Here is a 21,525-nt window from a genome sequence, read left to right on the forward strand (position 1 = left end):
CAAGAGTGACTTGCCAGGATAAACGCACCTGCAACCACATTCAATAAGCTCAACACTTGGTTCAATGAGGAGTGCAAGAGAGCATGCCAGGAACAGCACCAGGCATACATAAAAATTAGACGCCAACCTAGTGAAGATATAACACAGGAATACATACATGCCGAACAGCGGAAACAGAATGCGATAGACAGAGCTAAGTGATTCCACAACCAACGGATCAGATCAAAGCTCTGTGGTCCTGCCATGTCCAATCATGAATGCTGGTGGACAATTAAACAACTAACCATAGGAGGTTCCACAAATATCCCCATCCTCAACGATGGAGGAGCCACGTAAGTGCAAAAGACAAGCTGAAACATATTCAACCATCTTCAACTAGAAGTGCTGAGTGGATGATCCGTCTTGGCCTTCTCCTGAGGTTCCCAGCATCACCATTCACTTTAATGTCAAGGGCAGCTGCTCTCATCTCTCCTCTGATGACGTGATAAACTTGTTATTGCTGCCTAACTCTTCTACCTTGTTGATTGCAATGATATTTTTCTGCATTTTGTCCTGCTTTGCTTACCATGTCAGTCTATATTTTAATGTTCATTGCCGACCTCTGTTGTTTGATGCATGACATTCCACATTAGGCTGTTGCAAAATATATCATTTTGCTACTTCTCTTTATTTCAGTAGCAATTGGTTGTGCTGGCATATATCACAGCTCCTCTACCATTGATAATAGCCCAAGGTACATTACTGTGTGAACATGAGAAAGATTGGAGCCTAAGAGCTGATTAATGATTCTGATATGAAAGCAGTAAGTACACCCATCAGAACTTTTCACGAGAATTCAAAGACCCCATTGTTCCTCTCATAGCTTCCAGAAATATTACAATAAATGTGCTGCTATCAATGCGATTATCAGTTTCCAAAACTTTGGAATGTATTACAGGAAATTATCAATGACATTATTTGAAATTATTTATCAAATATATTTAGAAAATATATAGTTTATATATATATGTACATAGAGAGTGAGAGAGAGAGATGGAGGGAAGGACTGTGTGGTATAGCGAATTACCAACAATATCCTTTCACTCCTGGGTTCCAATTCATCTCAGACTGACTGGATGAAAATTTCTCTGACAGTAATAACTATGTTAAATAAAATAATCTTGGATTGTTTAGTTTTAGTTTAGTTTAGAGATACAGCACTGAAACAGCCCCTTCGGCCCACCGCGTCTGTGCCGACCATCAACCACCCATTTATACTAATCCTGCACTAATCCCATATTCCTACCACCTGTCCCTATATTTCCCTACCACCTACCTATACTAGGGGCAATTTATAATGGCCAATTTACCTACCAACCTGCAAGTCTTTTGGTTTGTGGGAGGAAACCAGAGCACCCGGAGAAAACCCACGCAGACACAGGGAGAACTTGCAAACTCCACACAGGCAGTACCCAGAATTGAACCCGGGTCGCTGGAGCTGTGAGGCTGCAGTGCTAACCACTGCGCCACTGTGCCGCCCACAGAGTTACAACAGAGTTAATGGTAGATAGTCGTACATAAGCAAACTATTGAGGAAAATGTAAAACTTACATTGGTGTAGTAGGGTACTTCTCTGTGGCTGGAGTTAAGCCACATAGGTGGAGCAAAAGAGAGTAGGGCCAATTGTAACCCTCCCATCTGGTTAAAAACTGGGCAAATGGGCAGCTAAAATGGCTGCAGCTATTTACATCCTCTAATCCTGTTGCAATTTTAACCTGCTGTGTTGAGCAGATGATCAGAACACCCGCTTCAAGGCAGTGGAGTCCTCCCTTAAATATGCAGTGACATTGGGCTGGATTTTACTAGCCCCCCGACATCGGGGGTCAAGGTGGGGAGGCCCGTAAAATACCTCCAGAAGTGGCCCGATAAGGGCCTCGATGCCGGGAAGGCCCCACCCCATTTTAGCAGTGGCGACGAAGCCTCATGGCGGTCCCCCCACCACTCAGCGACGGGACCTTCATTAAGATATTTTAATCTCTTTAAATTACTGAATTAATACTTACCTCGTCGCGACGGCCGACCTGCTGCGATATTTCGGCCGGTTGCTGGACCTCCCGCGCCTTCGGATCTCCATTCGGAGATCCATGGCGGGACAATGATTGGGAGGGGGAGCAGTTAAGTTTTCAGTGCAGGGGTGGGGAATGGGGAAAACCATGGCGATTGGTGGAGGGGATGGTGGGAAGGGGTTGAAGGTTAAAGTGAAGAAAGTTCGGGGGGGGGGGGGGAAGGTCGGGATCGCGAGTTTACTTTTTTTGTGGGGGAGAGGGCAATTAATAAAGTATGTAGTCATTGGGGGTTGAGAGAGGGGATTGAAACTTTTAATAAACCTTTCCTTTGGATTTTTCAGGTCAGCTAACATGAAATATTGAAATTCAAATGAAGGACTGGAAGTCCTTTAAAAATGGCGCTGCGCCCTGCGCAGTGGCCCTGGACGTTGTTGCCGGGGATGGAGCGCCTGCCCCTTCTACATCATCGGGGGCAGGCAATCTGGCCCACACATGTAAATGAGACACCACCTAAATATTGCGGCGGCTCTGCGGCGCACATCTTGCGCATGCGCTGCGCCGTTTTTGAAGCTCGCCGCCGAGCTGGAAAAATTCAGCCCATTATTGGGGCCCAACTGCAATTTAAATCTGAGGCTGGCCAACCTGGTGAGAAGCAGGAGGAGGCCCATTCTTTCAGGTGCCTGGCAGTGGTTTCCTGCCACCCCAAATCCCATTTCTGCCTGTCTGCCAGCTAGCAGTTATGGCCAGGTTCAAGCAGGAGACAGTTAGAATTTCACAGGCCCCACACATCGGAGGGCCAGATGGTTTCTAATCCATCTCAGACCTGCCGCTGATTCCTGCCGGGAGCTAAAATTCAGCCTGGTATGTTTTAGCCTGCATCCCATGTGGCTAGAATAAAGAAAACTGGTCACAGGACTTTTAGACAGAGATTAACAGTTGTAAGCTGAGGAGAAATAGAGACTGAAAAACAAGGGACTACACCTGATACAGGAATAAACATTTAATAATACAGGAGATGAAGCACGAGGATGGGTGGGAAATATTCAGAAATAGTAGCAGGCGTGCATATTAAATGACCTAATAGGTTGGATATTAACCAATTGCTGGTACTTGTAATCCTCTGAGACCACAATGAAATTATTTAAAATTATTTATCAATACTGATGGACAGCAAGCTCCAATGAAGGAAAGTTGTGGCATAATTCGAACTGCAATGATGGGATATGTGTAAATTTGCAAACCTTGTTCCTGATGTAGGATCCCGATGGTGCAGAGCCTCACAAATGCACTACTTTTTTCAGTTGATTTTATGGGAAAATAATACATACAGACAGACGAACAAAAAATAACAAACTTTGTACATGCCATAAAAAATCTAGAACTGAAGTAAAACTGCAGGTGGGGGTTGTGGGAGGGGGCGGTGGGTGGGTGGATGGTGAGTGCAGAGCAGTTACATTCCAAGCAGGCACAGAAAATTAAATAGGAAGTGAGGGCTTTCAAGTCACACATCGTTGTTCCTTCATTGTGACTAAGTGAAAATCCTTTGATCACCCATCCTATGAGCACCATCATCGCAAGAACTCAAGAACATACGAACACACGAAACAGGAGCAGGATTAGACCATATGGACCATCAAGCCTGCTCCGCCATTCAATACGATCATGGCTGATTTTAGGCTTCAATTCCACTTTCCTGCCCACTTGCCATATCCCTTGATTCCCTGAGAGACCAAAACTCTATCTCAGCCTTAAATGTATTCAACGATGGAGTATCCACCGCCCTCTGGAGTAGAGAATTCCAAAGATTCACAACCCTTTAAGTGAAGTAATTTCTCCACATCTCAGTCCTAAATGATTGGCCCCTTATCCTGAGACTGTGCCCCAGTGTTTTAGATTCCCTGACCAGCGGAAACTATCTCACAATGTCTTTCCTATCCAGCTCCTTCAAAATCTCTTCAGAATCTCTTCCAGGAATGTCTGCCTTGAAGAAGGTCTCCTCTTCCCTCCTACAGGATTTTAGTATGTCTCTTTTACCTCGTTCACCTTCATTGCTTTCTATTTCCCACCTGGTGTTTGATAAAATGTCTACCAAAACTCATTTGCACAGCCACATCTCCTTCCTCAGTGACTGTCTCTGGCTCCGACGTATTCCACGTGGATTCCAACTGCAGTTTCACCCATCATGTTTTGAATCCACAAAGGTTCACAGGTATCTCCGAGAAATACAACGTTCCTCGGACTGCTGTTCTCGCTGCATCCTGAAATCCACACTCAGTACTATGAGCCGCCACATGTACACACTGGACATCTCTCTCCAGAAGCACTGCCTCGCCTTATCTCAAAGCTGTTCTATTCCGCAGTTTCATTTCATCCTTTGTCTTATCCGACGCATTAAGAACAAAGAATAAAGAACAGTACAGCACAGGAACAGGCCATTCGGCCCTCCAAGGCTGCGCCAATCTTGATGCCTGCCGAAACTAACACCTTCTGCACTTCCGGGGCCCATATCCCTCTATTCCCTTCCTATTCATATATTTGTCAAGATGTCTCTTAAACGTCGCTATCGTATCTGCTTCCACCACCTCCCCCGGCAGCAAGCTCCAGGCACTCACCACCCTCTGTGTAAAGAACTTGCCTCGCACATCCCCTCTAAACTTTGCCCCTCTCACCTTAAACCTATGTCCCCTAGTAACTGACTCTTCCACCCTGGGAAAAAGCTTCTGACTATCCACTCTGTTCATGCCGCTCATAACTTTGTAAACCTCTATCATGTCGCCCCTCCACCTCCGTCGTTCCAGTGAAAACAATCCGAGTTTTTCCAACCTCTCCTCATAGCTAATGCCCTCCAGACCAGGCAACATCCTGGTAAACCTCCTCTGTACCCTCTCCAAAGCCTCCACGTCCTTCTGGTAGTGTGGCGACCAGAATTGCACGCAATATTCTAAGTGTGGCCTAACTAAGGTTCTGTACAGCTGCAACATGACTTGCCAATTTTTATACTCTATGAAGGCAAGCATGCCGTATGCCTTCTTGACTACCTTATCCACCTGCGTTGCCACTTTCAGTGACCTGTGGACCTGTACGCCCAGATCTCTCTGCCTGTCAATACTCCTAAGGGTTCTGCCATTTACTGTATACCTCCCACCTACATTAGATCTTCCAAAATGCATTACCTCACATTTGTTCGGATTAAACTCCGTCTGCCATTTCCCCACCCAAGTCTCCAACCGATCTATATCCTGCTTTATCCTCTGACAATCCTCATCATTATCCGCAACTCCACCAACCTTTGTGTCGTCCGCAAACTTACTAATCAGACCAGCTACATTTTCCTCCAAATCATTTATATATACTACAAACAGCAAAGGTCCTAGCACTGATCCCTGCGGAACACCACTAGTCACATCCCTCCATTCAGAAAAACACCCATCCACTGATACCCTCTGTCTTCTATGACCGAGCCAGTTCTGTATCCATCTTGCCAGCTCACCTCTGATCCTGTGTGACTTCACCTTTTGTACCAGTCTGCCATGCGGGACCTTGTCAAAGGCTTTACTGAAGTCCATATAGATGACATCCACTGCCCTTCCTTCATCAATCATCTTTGTCACTTCCTCAAAAAACTCAATCAAATTAGTAAGACATGACCTCCCCTTCACAAAACCATGCTGTCTCTCGCTAATAAGTTCGTTTGTTTCCAAACGGGAGTAAATCCTGTCCCGAATAATCCTCTCTAATAGTTTCCCTACCACTGACGTAAGGCTCACCGGCCTATAATTTCCTGGATTATCCTTGCTACCCTTCTTAAAGAAAGGCACAACATTGGCTATTCTCCAGTCCTCTGGGACCTCACCTGTAGCCAATGAGGATGCAAAGATTTCTGTCAAGGCCCCAGAAATTTCTTCCCTTGCCTCCCTCAGTATTCTAGGGTAGATCCCATCAGGCCCTGGGGACTTATCTACCTTAATGCTTTGCAAGACACCCAACACCTCCTCCTTTTTGATAATGAGATGACTGAGACTATCTGCACTCCCTTCCCTAGGCTCATCATCCACCAAGTCCTTCTCTTTGGTGAATACTGATGCAAACTTTTTTTCTTCCTTTCAGGTGTCAAGGAACGCAAGCTCCAGCAGCTAATGGGGACTAATGCCCCTCCAGATCCTTATTCCCCTTCACTTCCCTCTGACCCCATCCCTTCTGATCTGACCCCTTGCCCTGTATTCACTATACCCTCTGACCTCCCCCTCTCTGACGCTGAACATTCTGTACTCAGCAAAGGACTCAGTTTTATCCCCTTACGCCCCCACCTCAATGAATTTCGCGCTCGGCATGACGTTGAGCTCTTCTTCCGTCACCTCTGTCTCCGGGCTCACCTCTTTGACCAGAAGTCCTCCCCCGCGATCAGCAGAAACATTCACCCACTTCCAGCATTCTCCCTCTACCCGGACCCCTCCCTATGGCCTCTTACCCGCTCTTGATCTTTTCATTGAAAACTGTCGGCGAGACATTGATCATCTCAATTACTCTGCCCCCCTCACTCACCCTAACCCGTCCCCCTCTGAACTTGCCGCATTCCGTACTCTCAGGTCTAACCCCGACATTGTCATCAAACCTGCAGACAAGGGTGGTGCTGTTGTTGTACGGCATACCGACCTCTATCTTGTAGAGGCTCAGCGCCAACTCTCAGACACTTCTTCCTACTTCCCCCTGGACCATGACCCCACCACCAAACATCAAGCGACTGTCCACAGGACTGTCACTGACCTCATCTCCTCTGGAGATCTTCCCTCGACAGCTCCCAACCTCATAGACCTGCAACCCGGACAGCCTGCTTCGATCTCCTTCCCAAAATCCACAAACAGGACTGTCCCGGCAGATCCATTGTTTCCATTGATTCAGCCTGTTCCTGCCCCACTGAACTTATTTATTCCTTTCTTGACTCTATCTTTTCTCCGCTGGTCCAGTGTTTTTCCACCTACATCCATCACTCTTCTGACGCCCTACGTCATTTTGACACTTTCCAGTTTCCTGGCCCCAACTGCCTCCTCTTCACTATGGACGTCCAATCTCTCTACACCTCCATCCCCCACCAGGACAGTCTGAGGGCTCTCCGCTTCTTCCTTGAGCAGAGGCCCAACCAGTTCCCATCCACTGCCACCCTCCTCCGCCTGGCTGAACTTGTTCTCACATTGAATAACTTCTCCTTCAACTCCACGCACTTCCTTCAAGTAAAAGGTGTTGCAATAGGTACCCACATGGGTCCTAGTTATGCCTGTCTTTTTGTGGGATATGTTCAACATTCCTTGTTCCAGTCCTACTCAGGCCCCCTCCCCCAACTCTTTTTCCGGTACATTGATGACTGTATCAGTGCCGTTTCCCGCTCCCACCCCGAACTGGAAAACTTTATCAACTTTGCTTCTAATTTCCACCCTTCTCTCACCTTTACATGGTCCATCTACGACACTTCCCTCCCCTTCTTCGACTTCTCTGTCTCCATCTCTGGGGATAGGCTGTCTACTAATATTCATTGTAAGCTCACCGACTCCCACAGCTACCTTGACTACACTTCTTCACACCCTGCCTCCTGTAAGGACTCCATTCCATTCTCCCAGTTTCTCCGTCTCCGACACATCTGCTCTGATGATGCTACCTTCCATGACATCACTTCTGATATGTCTTCCTTTTTCCCCAACCGAGGATTCCCCCCACTGTGGTTGACAGGGCCCTCAACCATGTCCGATCCATTTCCCGCACCTCTATGCTCACCCCTTCCCCTCCCTCCCAGAACCGTGACAGGATTCCCCTTGTCCTCACTTTTCATCCCACCAGCCTCCATATCCAAAGGATCATCCTCCGCCATTTTCGCCACCTCCAGCGTGATGCCACTACCAGTCGCATCTTCCCCTCCCTTCCCCTGTCAGCATTCCGAAGGGATCGTTCCCTCCGCGACACCCTGGTCCACTCCTCCATTACCCCCACCACCTCGTCCCCGTCCCAGGGCACCTTCCCTTGCAATCGCAGGAGGTGTAATACCTGCCCATTTACCTCCTCTCTCCTCACTATCCCAGGCCCCAAACACTCCTTTCAGGTGAAGCAGCGATTTACTTGTACTTCTTTCAATGTAGTATACTGTATTCGCTGCTCACAGTGTGGTCTCCTCTACATTGGGGAGACCAAGCGCAGACTGGGTGACCGCTTTGCGGAACATCTCCGCTCAGTCCGCAAGCAGGACCCTGAGCTTCCGGTTGCTTGCCATTTCAACACTCCCCCCTGCTCTCATGCTCACATCTCTGTCCTGGGATTGCTGCAGTGTTCCAGTGAACATCAACGCAAGCTCGAGGAACAGCATCTCATTTACCGATTAGGCACACTACAGCCTGCCGGACTGAACATTGAGTTCAATAATTTCAGAGCATGACAGCCCCCCACTTTACTTTCATTTTTAGTCATTTTTAGTTATTTTTTCTTCCTTTTTTTTTTGCATTCCTTTTTACATTTTTTACAATCTTTTTTTTGCATTTATTTCATTTCATCTTAGTTTGTTCAGTTTGCTTACCCACTGTTTTTTTCAGGTTGTTTTTCTTCAGGTTTGCACTTGCTGATGTTCAATATTCAGTATATTCACACCTAATCTGTACTAATGCTTTGTCTTTCAACACACCATTAACATATTGTTTGCCTTTGCTCCGTGACCTTTTGGTCAGCTATGTGGCCTGGTCCAATCTGCACCTTCTCCTTTGTTATCTCTTGCCCAACCCCCACCTCACTTGTTTATAATCTGTGACTTTTCTAATATTTGTCAGTTCCGACGAAGGGTCACTGACCCGAAACGTTAACTCTGCTTCTCTTTCCACAGATGCTGCCAGACCTGCTGAGTGAATCCAGCATTTCTTGTTTTTGTTTCAGATTTCCAGCATCCGCAGTATTTTGCTTTTAACCTCCTACTGATTACCACCTACTGCCCCCCCAGCTGATGAATCAGTACTGCTCCATTTTGAAGACCATTTGGAGGAAGCACTGAGGGTAGCAAGGGCACAGAATGTACTCTGGGTAGCACCACTGACTTGGTAGCACCACTATTGACCAAGCTGGCCGAGTCCTAAAGGACATAGCTGCTAGACTGGGTTTGCGGCAGGTCATGAGGGAACCAACAAGAGGGAAAAATATACTTGACCTCGTTCTCACCAATCTGCCTGCCGCAGATACATATGCCCATGACAGTTTTGGTAGTCATAGACTGTCATAAGACAACCCCCTCATCCCAAGGACCAATTTGGTGGACCATCGCTGTGTCGCCACTTCACTTAATCTGTCTCTATCTCTTTGCAGCCTCTCTGTGTCCTTCCCACAGCTTACCTTTCCACCTACTTTTATATCATCAGTAAACTTAGATACATTACTCTCTGTTTCTTCATCTAAGTCATTGATATTGATTGTAAATAGCTGAGACCCCAGAACTGATCCTTGCAGCATTCCACTATTCACTGCCTGCCAACTTGAAAATGCCCTGTTTAACCTCACTCTTTGATTCCTGTCTGTTAACCAATCCTCTATCCATGCGAATATATTACCCACAACTCCATGAGCCCTTACCTTGCCTATTAACCTTTCGTCTGGCTCCTTATTGAATGCCTTTTGGAAATCCAAGTCTACTGCATCTACTGGTTCCCCTTTATCTACCCTACTCATTACATCCGCAAAAAACTCCAATAAATTTTTCTTTAATAAAACCATGTTGATTTCTTTTAACCATACTGTGCTTTTTTCAGTTCATTGTTAAGACTTTCTTAACAATAGATTCCAGCATTTCCCAATGATTGATGTGAGGCTAACTGGCATGTAGTTCACTGTTTTAAGAATATTTTAAGAAGGATTTTGATATAGTTGCAGGTGTCTTGTATTTTTAATATATCATCCATTTAAGCAACAAAATTCAATAGCCAGCAGAAATTAAGGAGTAAAAATCAGATTATTGGAGTGGGGGGGGGGGGGGGGGCGGGATGGTGGGGGGTGGTGGGATGTTGGTGGTTGGTAGAGTTAAAGCATCCTCGCTCTCATCCTTTTCAAGTTATTGTCTTCCTTCTACTCGGCGAGCTGGGAGGCAAACTGCTCCAAATCTCAGCTAAAGTCCCTTTGAGTTGACTACTCTGAAATGAAATAAATTAATCCAGTAATGATGCTGAATGCTGCAATTTTCTTCCTTGCTGTGTGGATGCACTTGGCATCTACTCAGGTTTCCTATGGTAACACAACTGAAATTCTGCAATGTGAGAAAATCACAGGAGCAAAACAGCCATCACTCTAGTGTTATTTCTTTGTGATTTAAATTCTGTGCTATCTCTCAGGTACAGGCTTTTGCTAAATGACAGTCAACTATATGCTGACATGTAAAATCTAGTAGCCTGCCAAAATATTTGTAGCCTGCATCATATAAATGAGAGTATACAAGTTTTTAATGGCCTGCGTACTTCCAAAAATAGTAATAACATCACATTTTTTAAAATACAGTGTGTCAGTACCATGTTTTATCCAAATGAAATCTACTCTTGATATAAATATTATTACATCTGGAAGTGAAATGTTGTCACTTACAGTTTCTAGGTTTATCTTCATCCATTCCCTCATCTTCATTCTCTGGATCTATGTCTTCTGCTTGGGTAATCCAGTCCAGGTAACCTTTGAGATCCTCCTCTAACTGTTGTTTCTCCCTTAGCTTCTGAAAATCACCACGAGCTTTGGCCTTCTCCCTCTCTTTGGAAAACTCTCTATTTCCCACAAAACACAGAAGGCAAGCTTTAGGTGACAGAAGCAACACATACAATTTATCTAGTTAGAACAAATTATGTTGTCACATAATCTGCATAATTTCCCATTCCCAACCCCAGCTGCTTTATAGCATAACCACATTCAGGTCCCAATCAACACAGCTCCTTTAATGTTCCCATCAGCATGTAAAATTGAAGTTTGATCGTACCTGCATAGGATTTTGCAATTTAGTTGAGGGTTTCTAATGGTATCACTTTAAAATGTAAAATCATCAAAATCCAGACCTGTTAAATCTTACTCATTTGGAATAAGTCTTGCTCTTTATGCTTTTGAAATGCCTCAATTTAAAAAATTACTCCAATATCACTGGGGTCGATTTCCACACATCACAATGTGTTAGTGACATTACAAACATAGTGGAAACATTGCTAAGGTGACATGATAATAGTTTGAAACAGGGATCACTGCTCGTGACATTTAAAATGAGGTTTATAGGATTAAACGATAAGTACAGGACTTATTGTTAATACTATCCCAGCAGCAGGTCATTGATAGCTAAATTACATTCAGAATAAATAACCTGTGGGTGTGTGTAAAAGGATCTCAGATACTTCAATTTCGCTGTTACAGTTTACATCACTCACAAACATTGGCCAGAATTTAATGCTCCCCACCAACCCCTCGGGAGTGGGCTGGGAGGCAGGGGTGGGGGGTTATCTAAGATTCATTGGGATGGCGAGGGATGCCCATCAACTACCCACCCTGGCTGGTATCTTACCAGCAGAAGGGAAGGTAGCAAGCAGCCCACCTGCCCTTAGGTCAATTGAGGCCCTTAAGTGGCCAATTATTTTACCAGCGGCAGATGGGCACTGTGCCACCTGGGGAGGCTGTCCAATAATACCTGGCGGCCTCCTTGTTGGCTGGGGGGGCCCTCCTGATCGGGCACCCTGTGACCCACGGAGGGCCCCCCAAGCAACACAGGCTGCCTCCACCAGAACACTCGTCCCTGCCCTCTTGATCAACTCCCCCAACCTTGCTGGGGGATGGCCGATTGGTCCCAGTGAGCCCTGACCCCACTTACCTGCTTTCGAGGCCAGTGCCCAGAGTGCCTCTTCTCGCTGGGTGCAGTCCCAGCAGTGGCCACTTCTCCTGGTGGCACTGCTGGGTCTGAAGAGTTGCCAGCCCTCTGATTGGCTGGCAGCTCTTAGAGGCGGGACATCCTGCCTCAGAGGGGCGGAAGCCACGACTGTAGACAATTAATTGCCCAAGCCACGCAAAATACGATAAGGGCTTCTAGGGCCAACAGAGGTGGGCTCATCCTGGCTTTCTAGCCAGTGGGTGCAGCCACTGCCTCCTCGTGAAATTCTGGCCAGCATATGTGTTTTCACTATCATTTTAGTTGGTGTACATTTTGAGCTTTCCTATCATGTGGGCACTGTGATTTTCCTATGCAACTCCATAATCCTATGACCAGAAAGGGGTTGGTTTACAAGAAGATGATACTAGAGCAGAATTATAACAGCTCACTTGACAACAAAACTATGGCCGGAATTTTAAGCCCCCCCCTCCAGGAGCGGGCTGGTGGCGGGGAGCGGGGCCGTAAAATTGAGTGGGAGGCAGGGAGTGCCATTCCCGATGCCTGCCTGCCCCAGGCCAATCAAGGCCCTTAAGTGGCCAATTAACTGCCACTTAAGGGCCTCCTCCCAAAGTCGCTGGTATTTTACTCGTGGCAGGTGGGTGGCTCAGGCCCCCAGAAGGCCACCAGATCCCTCCTGATTGGGCACCCTATGCCCCACAGAGGGCCCCCCTGAAGCCCCAACCGCCCCCACCGAAATAAAGTCAACCCCCCCTCCCTCAACCGACACCCCTTGCCTCGCCGGGGCCCAGCTGATTGTCCCTGGCAAGGGCCCAAAATCTTATTTTGTTTCCAGGGCTGTCGTCCTCTTGCTGCTGCGGCTGGGTACAGTCCCAGCAGTGGCCACTTAGCTCCATTAAGCAGGATTTACTGCCTCAGAGAGGTGAAAGTCCTGCCCAAGGTCAATTAAGGGCCTGGGAAACGTAAAATCATGGCATGGCTCCTCAGGCACAGTGGAGGCGGGCTCGCCAATGTAAAATTCCAGCCTATGTTTCCTGGAGAAATAATGGCCCACATTTTGGGTTAAGAATATCGGTGAGGCTGGCAGCACCCACCATTATTTAGTAAATCGGATAGAAACTTCCGGTGTCCATACATGCGCAGTTAAACACGGAAATCAGGAAGTTTCTGTCCGAGTTTTCCTGCTCTAACAGAAGCTGCGCCATACCGCTATCTCAACGAGAGACTCGCTATTAAAACACATAGGGCTGGATTTTTGGGTTGAGGGCGGGGATGCGAGCCAGGACGATTTCTAGGTCATAAACCCGCCCTCTGGGGAAAATGGAAATGATGCACGATATGCACCACGGTGTCCCCTTAACTGATGTGGAGATGAGTTCGCCCTCCAGTTAGCGGCCATGGGGGTGAGAACAGAGGCGGGACTACTAAAGCGCCAGCCAATTTAAACAGGGTAGGAATAAATGGGTCATTCTCAGGTTGGCAGGCTGTGACTAGTGGGGCAAGGATCAGTTGGGATTTTGATGTGCGGACCAAATGTAATATTTCCAAGTTTCCTGATGACACAAAATCAGGTGGGAATGTGAATTGTGAGGATTCAGGGGGATTCAGACAGGCTAAGTGAATGGGCAAGAACATGGCAGGTGGAATATAATGTGTAAAAATGTGAAGTTATCCACTTTGGTAGGAAAAACAGAAATGTTGAGTATTTCGTAAATGGTGCGGGATTGGTAAGTGTTGACGTCCAAAGAGACCTGGGTGTCCTTGTTCATAAGTCATTGAAAGTAGACATGCAGGTGCAGCAAGCAATTAGGAAGGCAAATGGTATGTTGGCCTTTATTGCAAGAGGATTCGAGTACAGGAGTAAAGATGTCTTACTGCAACTGGTGAGATCACACCCGGAGTATTGTCTACAGTTTTGGTCTGCTTACCAAAGGAAGGATATACTTGCCATAGAGGGAGTGCAATGAATGTTCACCAGACTGATCCCTGAGATGGCAGGATTGTCCTATGAGAAGAGATTGAGGAGTCTGGGCCTGTATTCTCTCGAGTTTAGAAGAATGTGAGGTGATCTCATTGAAGCATACAAAATTCTTACAGAGCTCGACAAGGTTGAAGCAGGAAGGATGTTTCCCCTGGCTGGGTTGGCGGGGGGGAGCTGTCTAGAACAAGGGGACACAGTCTCAGAATAAGACGTAGGCCATTTAGGACTGAGATAAGGAGGACTTTCTTCATTCAGAGAGTGGTGTATCTGTGGAATTCTCTACCCCAGAGGGCTGTGGAGGCTCAGTCATTGAGTATGTTCAGACAGATTGATAGATTTCTAGATATTGAAGATATCAAGGGATATGGGGATAGTGAAAAAAAATGGTGTTTGGGTAGAAGATCAGCCATGACCTGATTGAATGGTCTACTCCTGCTCCTATTTCCTATGTTTCTTATGACCACGGCAGCCATTTCTGTGGCTACTGTTTAAATACGTTTGCTGACCTTTGGAAGATGTCCCAGGAGAGTCAGAGGCCTGGAAACTCACACAGTCACACGGAAAACTTGCAAACTCCACACAGGCAGTACCCAGAACCGAACCCGGGTCGCTGGAGCTGTGAAGCTGCAGTGCTAACCACTGCGCCACTGTGCCGCCACTGTGTCCCCTACTTTCATGTCATTACTTTCATGGAGGACCAAGCAATGGAAATTGCCAGGATTGCTGACCAGGAGGAAGTTGGCCCTGGTGAAATGGGCAGTCATGGTGCACATGATGATTTCAGAAGGCACTGTGCTCATTCAGTGAGTGCAATGAACTCCACCACATATGACAGCATGCCAAACAATGATTTCCATTGGGAAACCTCAGCACTGCAGAGACCTCTACTCTCCAAAGCTAGCTCTCATTATCTTTTCTTGTGTCTCCCACATAAGCAGCCGTCCATCCAAGGAGACCCTCTCCCTCCCAAGCAGCGGCCCAGGAGGAGAGGACTGAAATAGAAGAAGCACTGTCACACCTTTCAAGTGCACCATCCATGAGCACAGATATTTTCACCAGAGTGGGTCCTCGCGTGCGATCATTGGGTGAGGAGCACGGCGCTAGTGGGGAGGTGGAGGTGCCAGAGGCAGAGAGAGCTGTGGTCAGTTCCACCTCAGAGCGGGGAGGGCAGACACATTCCTGCTTAGCTGGGCATAGATGTAGAACCTCAGGAGTCAGAAGAAAGGATTATCTACTTGGAACAGTAGCAAGAGATGTGCTCCCTTATGTCGGAGTTCCCTGAGGCAGTGTTGGATTGTGGGCAGAGGATGGAGGAGTCCATCCAGCTTATGTGCACCACCATGGCTCAGAGCTATGAGTGCATGAGCTCCTCCATTGAGACAGCGGCCAACTTCATGGAGATCCATATGCAGTATCACTCTTAGTGGATGTAGGAGCAGCGCACTGGCATGCACAGGATATATGCCACACTATGTAGTCTAGAGCAGTCAATGGCACTCGTGGCACAGAGATGTTTAGAGTGGATACCTGTTGCGTCTTAGTTGGTGTCCCCCTTCAGGCATCCAGTGTGTCTGGCATGGGCTCAGGATGTCATGGAGGAGGATGAGGGTGCCACCCCTCATGGGGCTCCATCATCGTCCTTGGCCTCCTCGACTCCTCTGATAGTGAGAGCCTCTGTGCTGCAGGTCTAAGTGACAGAGGTTGCCCTTGCAATTATGCAGCCAAGCAGCCTCTGGAGATGCCCCACGGCCAGAGACAAGTGAGCAGGCTGCCTCCACCTCCTCCGAGGCCATAGGGGTGTAGTGTGTAGGAGTGACCGAGCGCAGAGGCCACTGCGCAGCGCGGAGCACTGAGTATATCAACTGGGTGTCTTCTTACTGTCTCTGAGCACAATGTCCATTTCTTTGCACTGTATAAATAAATAATGACACTTTAAGCCACACATCTGAGACTCTTTTTATTGCCGACATGACAAGGAAAGTGGCATGAGGAGGTAAATAAAATCAAGGGTCCCTCCACTGTGAGGGCAGAATCTCTGGTCAGATGTGCATCCATCATTGGAGGTAAGTGATGAGATGTTTCAGGCTGCGTCTTGCGTGTATTTGTTAGCACAGGTACCTCAGACTGACATCCATAGCATGCCCTTCATCCTGGGTCAGAGGGGTGCAGCTGAAGCATTCCTGAATCAAATTATCCCTGACATTCATGGCATCCTAACAGGATCTTCATACCCTGCGCCATGCCCAGCCACCTCCCTGTGCAGCTGGAACACCTCAGTGTTCTGTACCCTCTTCCTCCTCCTCTATTTCCTCCTCTTCCTCCGATGAGCTATGTGGTTTCAGGGCCTCACTTTCCTCAAGGTCCACACCTCTCTGGAGGGCCATGTTATGGAGAGTGCAGCATTATACTACAATAACCGAGACCCTTGCAGAGGTGTATCGGAGGGCTCTGCCCGACCAGTCCTGGCACAAGAATTACATCTTCAGAAGCCCAATGGCCTGCTCAATGGTGGTCCGGGTGAGCAGATGGCATTGGTTGTATCACCTTTGCGCCTCTGTCTGGAGGTCTCATAGAGGGGTGAGTAGCAATCTATTCAACATATATCCCTTGTTCCTTAGGATCCTTCCACGGACTTTGGTGGTTGGAGTGAAGATGTGTGGCAGCCTGAACTGTCAGAGAATGAAGGACTCATGGCAGCTGCCAGGAAAGTGAGCACACAAATGGCACAGCTCTTGTTGCGATCACAAACTAGTTGGACGTTGAGAGAGTGGAAGCCCTTCCTCTTCATGAATCTCATTGGCCTGTCACTTGGTACCTTGATGGCCACATGGGTGCAATTGATGATGGCCTTCCCCCGGGGGAATCCAGCAATGGTGGAAAAGCTCAATGCCCTCTGTGCCTGTGAGGCCTCATCTGTCGTGAAATGAATGCATTGTCCAGCTCTCACAAAGAGGGCATCAGTGACTCGTGAGATGCAGTGGTGGGCAGCTGTTTGCAAGATGCCACCAAGGTCCGCAGCTGATCCTTGGAAGGAGCCAGAAGTGAAGAAGTTCAAGGCCACAGTTAATTTGATGGTGACTGGCAGGGCATGACAACCAGTGCTGCAAGATGCAAGGTTTTCAGCAATAAGGGCACAAATGTCTGTGACCATCTGCCTGGAGAGTCGCAGTCTCCTGCAGCACTGGGTCTCCAGGAGCTACATCTTCACCAGTAGATCCTATGTGATGGGTATGGCATCCATGTCCTTCCAGCTCCTTGTTCCTCTCCTCTGCCCTCCTGATGCCCAGGGCACCGCACTTCCTGTGGAGAGTGTTGCCCTCATTGCCACTGGACCCAAAATCTGAGAGACGTGCAGCTCCTGACTTCCTTGTGCTCAACTGGTTGTCCAATTGTTCTTTGCAGCCTTGCTCCCTACACTTCTGCCTCACAATGCCAGGAGGGTGACAACCCCTTATACTGCCCGAGTGCTTATTGCCCACTCTGCCAGTCACCTGTGCAGTGCCAAGAGCAGCTGTCTCCTAATGTCCGAGTCAAGTTCCCCTCTGCGCCATTTCAACTTTTACGGCTCGGTGCTAATTCTCTGGGGCGCCCAAGACTGGCTCCCCACTCTGTACCTTTCACAGGAGGCAGGGGCTGCACATGCCCCAGACAGTGTGTGTAGCCCGTGCTCCCTGTGAAATTCTCAAAACGCGCCCCCCCCGCCAGTTAATGAGTTGTTAATGAACTCAGCAAGCACTTTAATTGGCCTTAATAGGGGATGGCAGGATTGTGATCTGGTTAACATAGCTGGCACCGGGAATGGTATCAGGAAACTGGTACACTGGCAATTTCCAGTATATTCGGATCCCATCTTCCTCTGATCCTGACCTCGGTTAGGCCCGAAAATTCAGCCCACAAAGTTGCGATACTTACCCACTGGATAACCACTAAACACACCAGAAAAAGTTAGGGCTCGTCCATTCAAATGTAAGTGATTTTGTGAAGTGATTAAATGAACAAGGTCCAAAGCATCCAGTGCTGGTCCACTCCTCAGTCACCACCAATAACTCCCTGCTTTCCTATGACACCTTTCCATGCAAGCGCAGGAGATACCACACCTGCCCTTTTATCTCCTCCCTTCTCACCATCCAGGGCCCTAAGCACTTCTTCCAAGTGAAACAGCGATTTACTTGTACTTCTTTCAATTTGGTATACTGATTTCAGTGCTCACAATGTGGTCTCCTCTAAACAGACTGGATGACCGCTTTGCAGAACACCTCCGTTCAATCTGCAAGCGTGACCCTGAGCTTCCTGTCGCTTTTCATTTCAATTCTTCACTGTGCTCCCCTCTGACCTTTCTGTCCTTGGCCTGCTACAGTGTTCCAAAGAGGCTCAACACAAACTCAAAGAACCTCATCTTTCGGCTGGGTACTTTACAGCCTTCTGGACTCAACACTGAGTTCATTAATTTTAGATCATAACCTCTGCCCCATTATTTTTTCTTTGCTGGTTTGTTTTATTCTCCCCCCTCGCCCCAACACCGCGCCGCCCCCCCCCCCCCCGCCCCCAACTCGTTTCTTTCTTAATCCCTTTACTTTGTGTTTGGATGGCTCCCGACATTATCACCTCATCCAGACACATACTTTGTTTTTTCATTTGTCCCATTACCACTCCCTTTGGCTTTGTACCATGAAATGTTTTGTAATTTAATCTCTCCTGCCTTCCGCCCAATCACAGACTTTCCCTTTTGTTCTTTGTCCCCCCTTTCACTTGCTCAAAATCTATTACATTTCTAACCTTTGCCAGTTCTGATGAAAGGTCACATGGATCTGAAAAATTAACTCTGTTTTTCTCTCCACAGATGCTGCCTGACCTGCTGAGTATTTCCAGCATTTTTTGTGTGAATTACCTGCCCACCTTGTCCAATTGCAAGGTCCTCCTGCCATGCCAGCCTCCCTCCACAGTATCTGCTTCCAAAGTGAAGACATCTGCTTCCATCTTGATGCCTTCCGTCCCAATATTCTGACCCCCTCCCACTTCCTGGCCTGCCTTCAATGGGCTGGGAAAATTCAGACTAATGGGTATGATATGACTATTCCAATGAATTTGACTGAAGATGCTTTTGAACTGTGTTTTTTATTTCTGAATTTGACAAAATGTATTTTTCTCCCTGCAAGTGAGTCATATTCTCCCTTTATTGTAGATTAGAAAAGATAATGGAAAAGAATTAACTCACGGACACACTTCCAGAGTGTTTCATGACAAAGTTTAGGAAGTTCTATATTTTACGACTGCTCTACTTTTGCCCTGGTTGCTCAAGCCTACATTTACAAGACTTAGAAAGGAAACTTGCTTACTCTTTGAGGATGGCCTGCTTATTAGTTTTTGAGTTGTAAGTGCTTTCGATAAATTTTCTTGAAACAATATAGCATTTTTAAAAACCTTTTTCCCAGACACTAATTTTCGCTCGCAAGGGAGCACTAACAGTTTCATCAGATAGTTCTTAGGAAAAGGTAAGATACATAACCTTGAAATCTCTAATAAACAGGGTGTTGTGAGCAACAGAGCTGAAGAACAGCAGTGCTTCTCCAAAGTAATTTATCAGTTTGCATAATTTTATCTATGATTGCAAAGCAACATCCCTCACAGTGATTTGGCAAAGTTGGGCGGCACCGCAGCCTCACAGCTCCAGGGACCCGGGTTCAGTTCTGGGTACTGCCTATGCGGACTTTGCAAGTTCTCCCTGTGACCGTGTGGGTTTTCGCCGGGTGCTCCGGTTTCCTCCCACAGCCAAAGACTTGCAGGTTGATAGGTAAATTGGCCATTGTAAATTGCCCCTAGTGTAGATAGGTGGTAGGGAATATGGGATTACTGTAGGGTTAGTATATATGGGTGGTTCTTGGTCGACACAGACTCGGTGGGCCGAAGGGCCTGTTTCAGCGCTGTATCTCTAAATAAAAATAAATAAAATAAAATAAATTAAATCAGCACCAGTCTATGCTTGGAATTTGTTTGGTGCAGGGGGGCCCAACGACGGGCCAAAAAGCCAGGAGCAACCCTGCCTCAGCCATTTGTGGGACGCCTAGCTGCATTTATCAGCCATCCGGCAACTAATTAGTTGCCGTCGAAGCTCCTGTCCCGTTAAAGGGTCAGTCAGGCAGGCCCCAGTGAGGGTGAAGAATGGCAAGCTGGCTCTCAAAGTTGGTGGGCCAATAGGAGGCCCTCCAGCACTGAAGAAGCAGCTGGATACCCTTTCAGGGAAGTAAGAGAGAGTGTGACTGAGATGCAGATGCCCTCTATTCAACTTTTTTAACTTTAACTTACAAAATGGCCTCAGTAGCCAGGACACCACTGTGGAGGGGGAATCCCTTCACAGGATGGCCTGCAGCTGCTGTAGAAACCAGACAGACAGGAAGGGCCAGTAAGTCTGCCAGGTGCACTGACCCTATGGTCTGCCACTGTGAGGCTGCCTTGAGGCAGCTACACTGTTCCCTGACACCTTCGTGGACCTTGAGGTCAATTGGAAAATTCTAACTGACCTTTAACAATAGGCCTTAATAGGCCTTTAAAGAGGACAATTGGCTACCTACCACTTGAGGGCAGGTGGACCTGCCACCCCTCTTCCAATTCTGTCACTGGGCAAGTGGCCGAGGGGCGGGTTGGAGCTGGGGAGCAGGCATGCTGGCCGGCGGCGCAAATTTATGTGCCCCCTGTAATATTCTGATAACTATTAAGGCTCCATACAGAATATGTAAGAGTCTGATGGTTAGAATAACAGGAGTTTATTGAACACGTCTTGCATCTATGGTTTCCTCTACAACTCTTCAAGAGGTTCTATACAGATTACATTACATCAGTTCCTGTGATAATTCTCACAGTCTATTTATATATTCTGCCTAGTTACAACCCTATATTACATTATATTACATCTCCCCACAAGTCTCTGACTTCTCTTTTCAGATTGATAATCGCTGTGGCGTTTTTACAAGTCTGCCATAACGTGTTCTTCTTTCTTTCAAAGGGGTTTGAGGTTTTGAGTCTTCTAGTTCCTCATTCTGACTCTGCAGTGCTTGTGTAAAACTACTGGATGACTCAAGTTCTTAATTTGGGTTGTCCTCTGGGTTGATGGCTGATTGCAGCATCACTGGTTCATCAAACCTTTGAGATGATTGGTTTTCCTGTATTTCATACTTCTTTGGTATCACCACGATTGATCTTCTGTTTCTTCTTCTCATCCCTTGGTCAGTTTGGACAATGTATGAACGTGGATATGGTGATTGTTCTATCACTTCTCCATATCGATTTTGGTCTCTCACCCAAACTGATTCCCCAGGTTGGATGGCTGATAAATGTCTTGTTCTATGATGTCTGCCATAATTTTCTGATTGATTCAACTGCGCACTATCCTCTCTCTCACTCACTTTTTCTAAGTCTTCCGCACTTACTTGTGGTTTGAGTGTTTTTGGGCGTGTAGGAAGTTGGGCCTTCAACTTTGTTTGCATTAACAATTCGCACGGGGCTAAACCACTCTGAAGTGGTGTTGATTGATAACTTAGAAGTGCTAGTTGAAGATCTTCATTCTTTTTTAACAGTGCCTTCATAGTCCTACACCTCTTTCTGCTTCACTGTCATCCTGAGGGTACCCAGGCGAACTAGTG

The 21,525-nt window shown here is 47.1% G+C and overlaps 1 protein-coding gene across 5 annotated transcripts in view; it reads right to left on the reverse strand.

Moving 5' to 3' along the window:
• cacna1c (calcium channel, voltage-dependent, L type, alpha 1C subunit) overlaps nt 1-21,525 on the reverse strand; it is a 1,113,964-nt gene that overhangs the window by 407,604 nt on the left and 684,835 nt on the right. For all 5 annotated transcript variants that reach the window (XM_068050762.1, XM_068050758.1, XM_068050759.1 and 2 more), the window contains one exon: nt 10,638-10,810. In XM_068050762.1, the coding sequence (XP_067906863.1) occupies nt 10,638-10,810 (173 nt within the window). The remainder of the gene's footprint in view (nt 1-10,637; nt 10,811-21,525) is intronic.

Source organism: Heterodontus francisci, chromosome 18 (assembly GCF_036365525.1).
Source record: "Heterodontus francisci isolate sHetFra1 chromosome 18, sHetFra1.hap1, whole genome shotgun sequence".
In the NCBI taxonomy this organism is placed as follows: Eukaryota; Metazoa; Chordata; class Chondrichthyes; order Heterodontiformes; family Heterodontidae; genus Heterodontus; species Heterodontus francisci.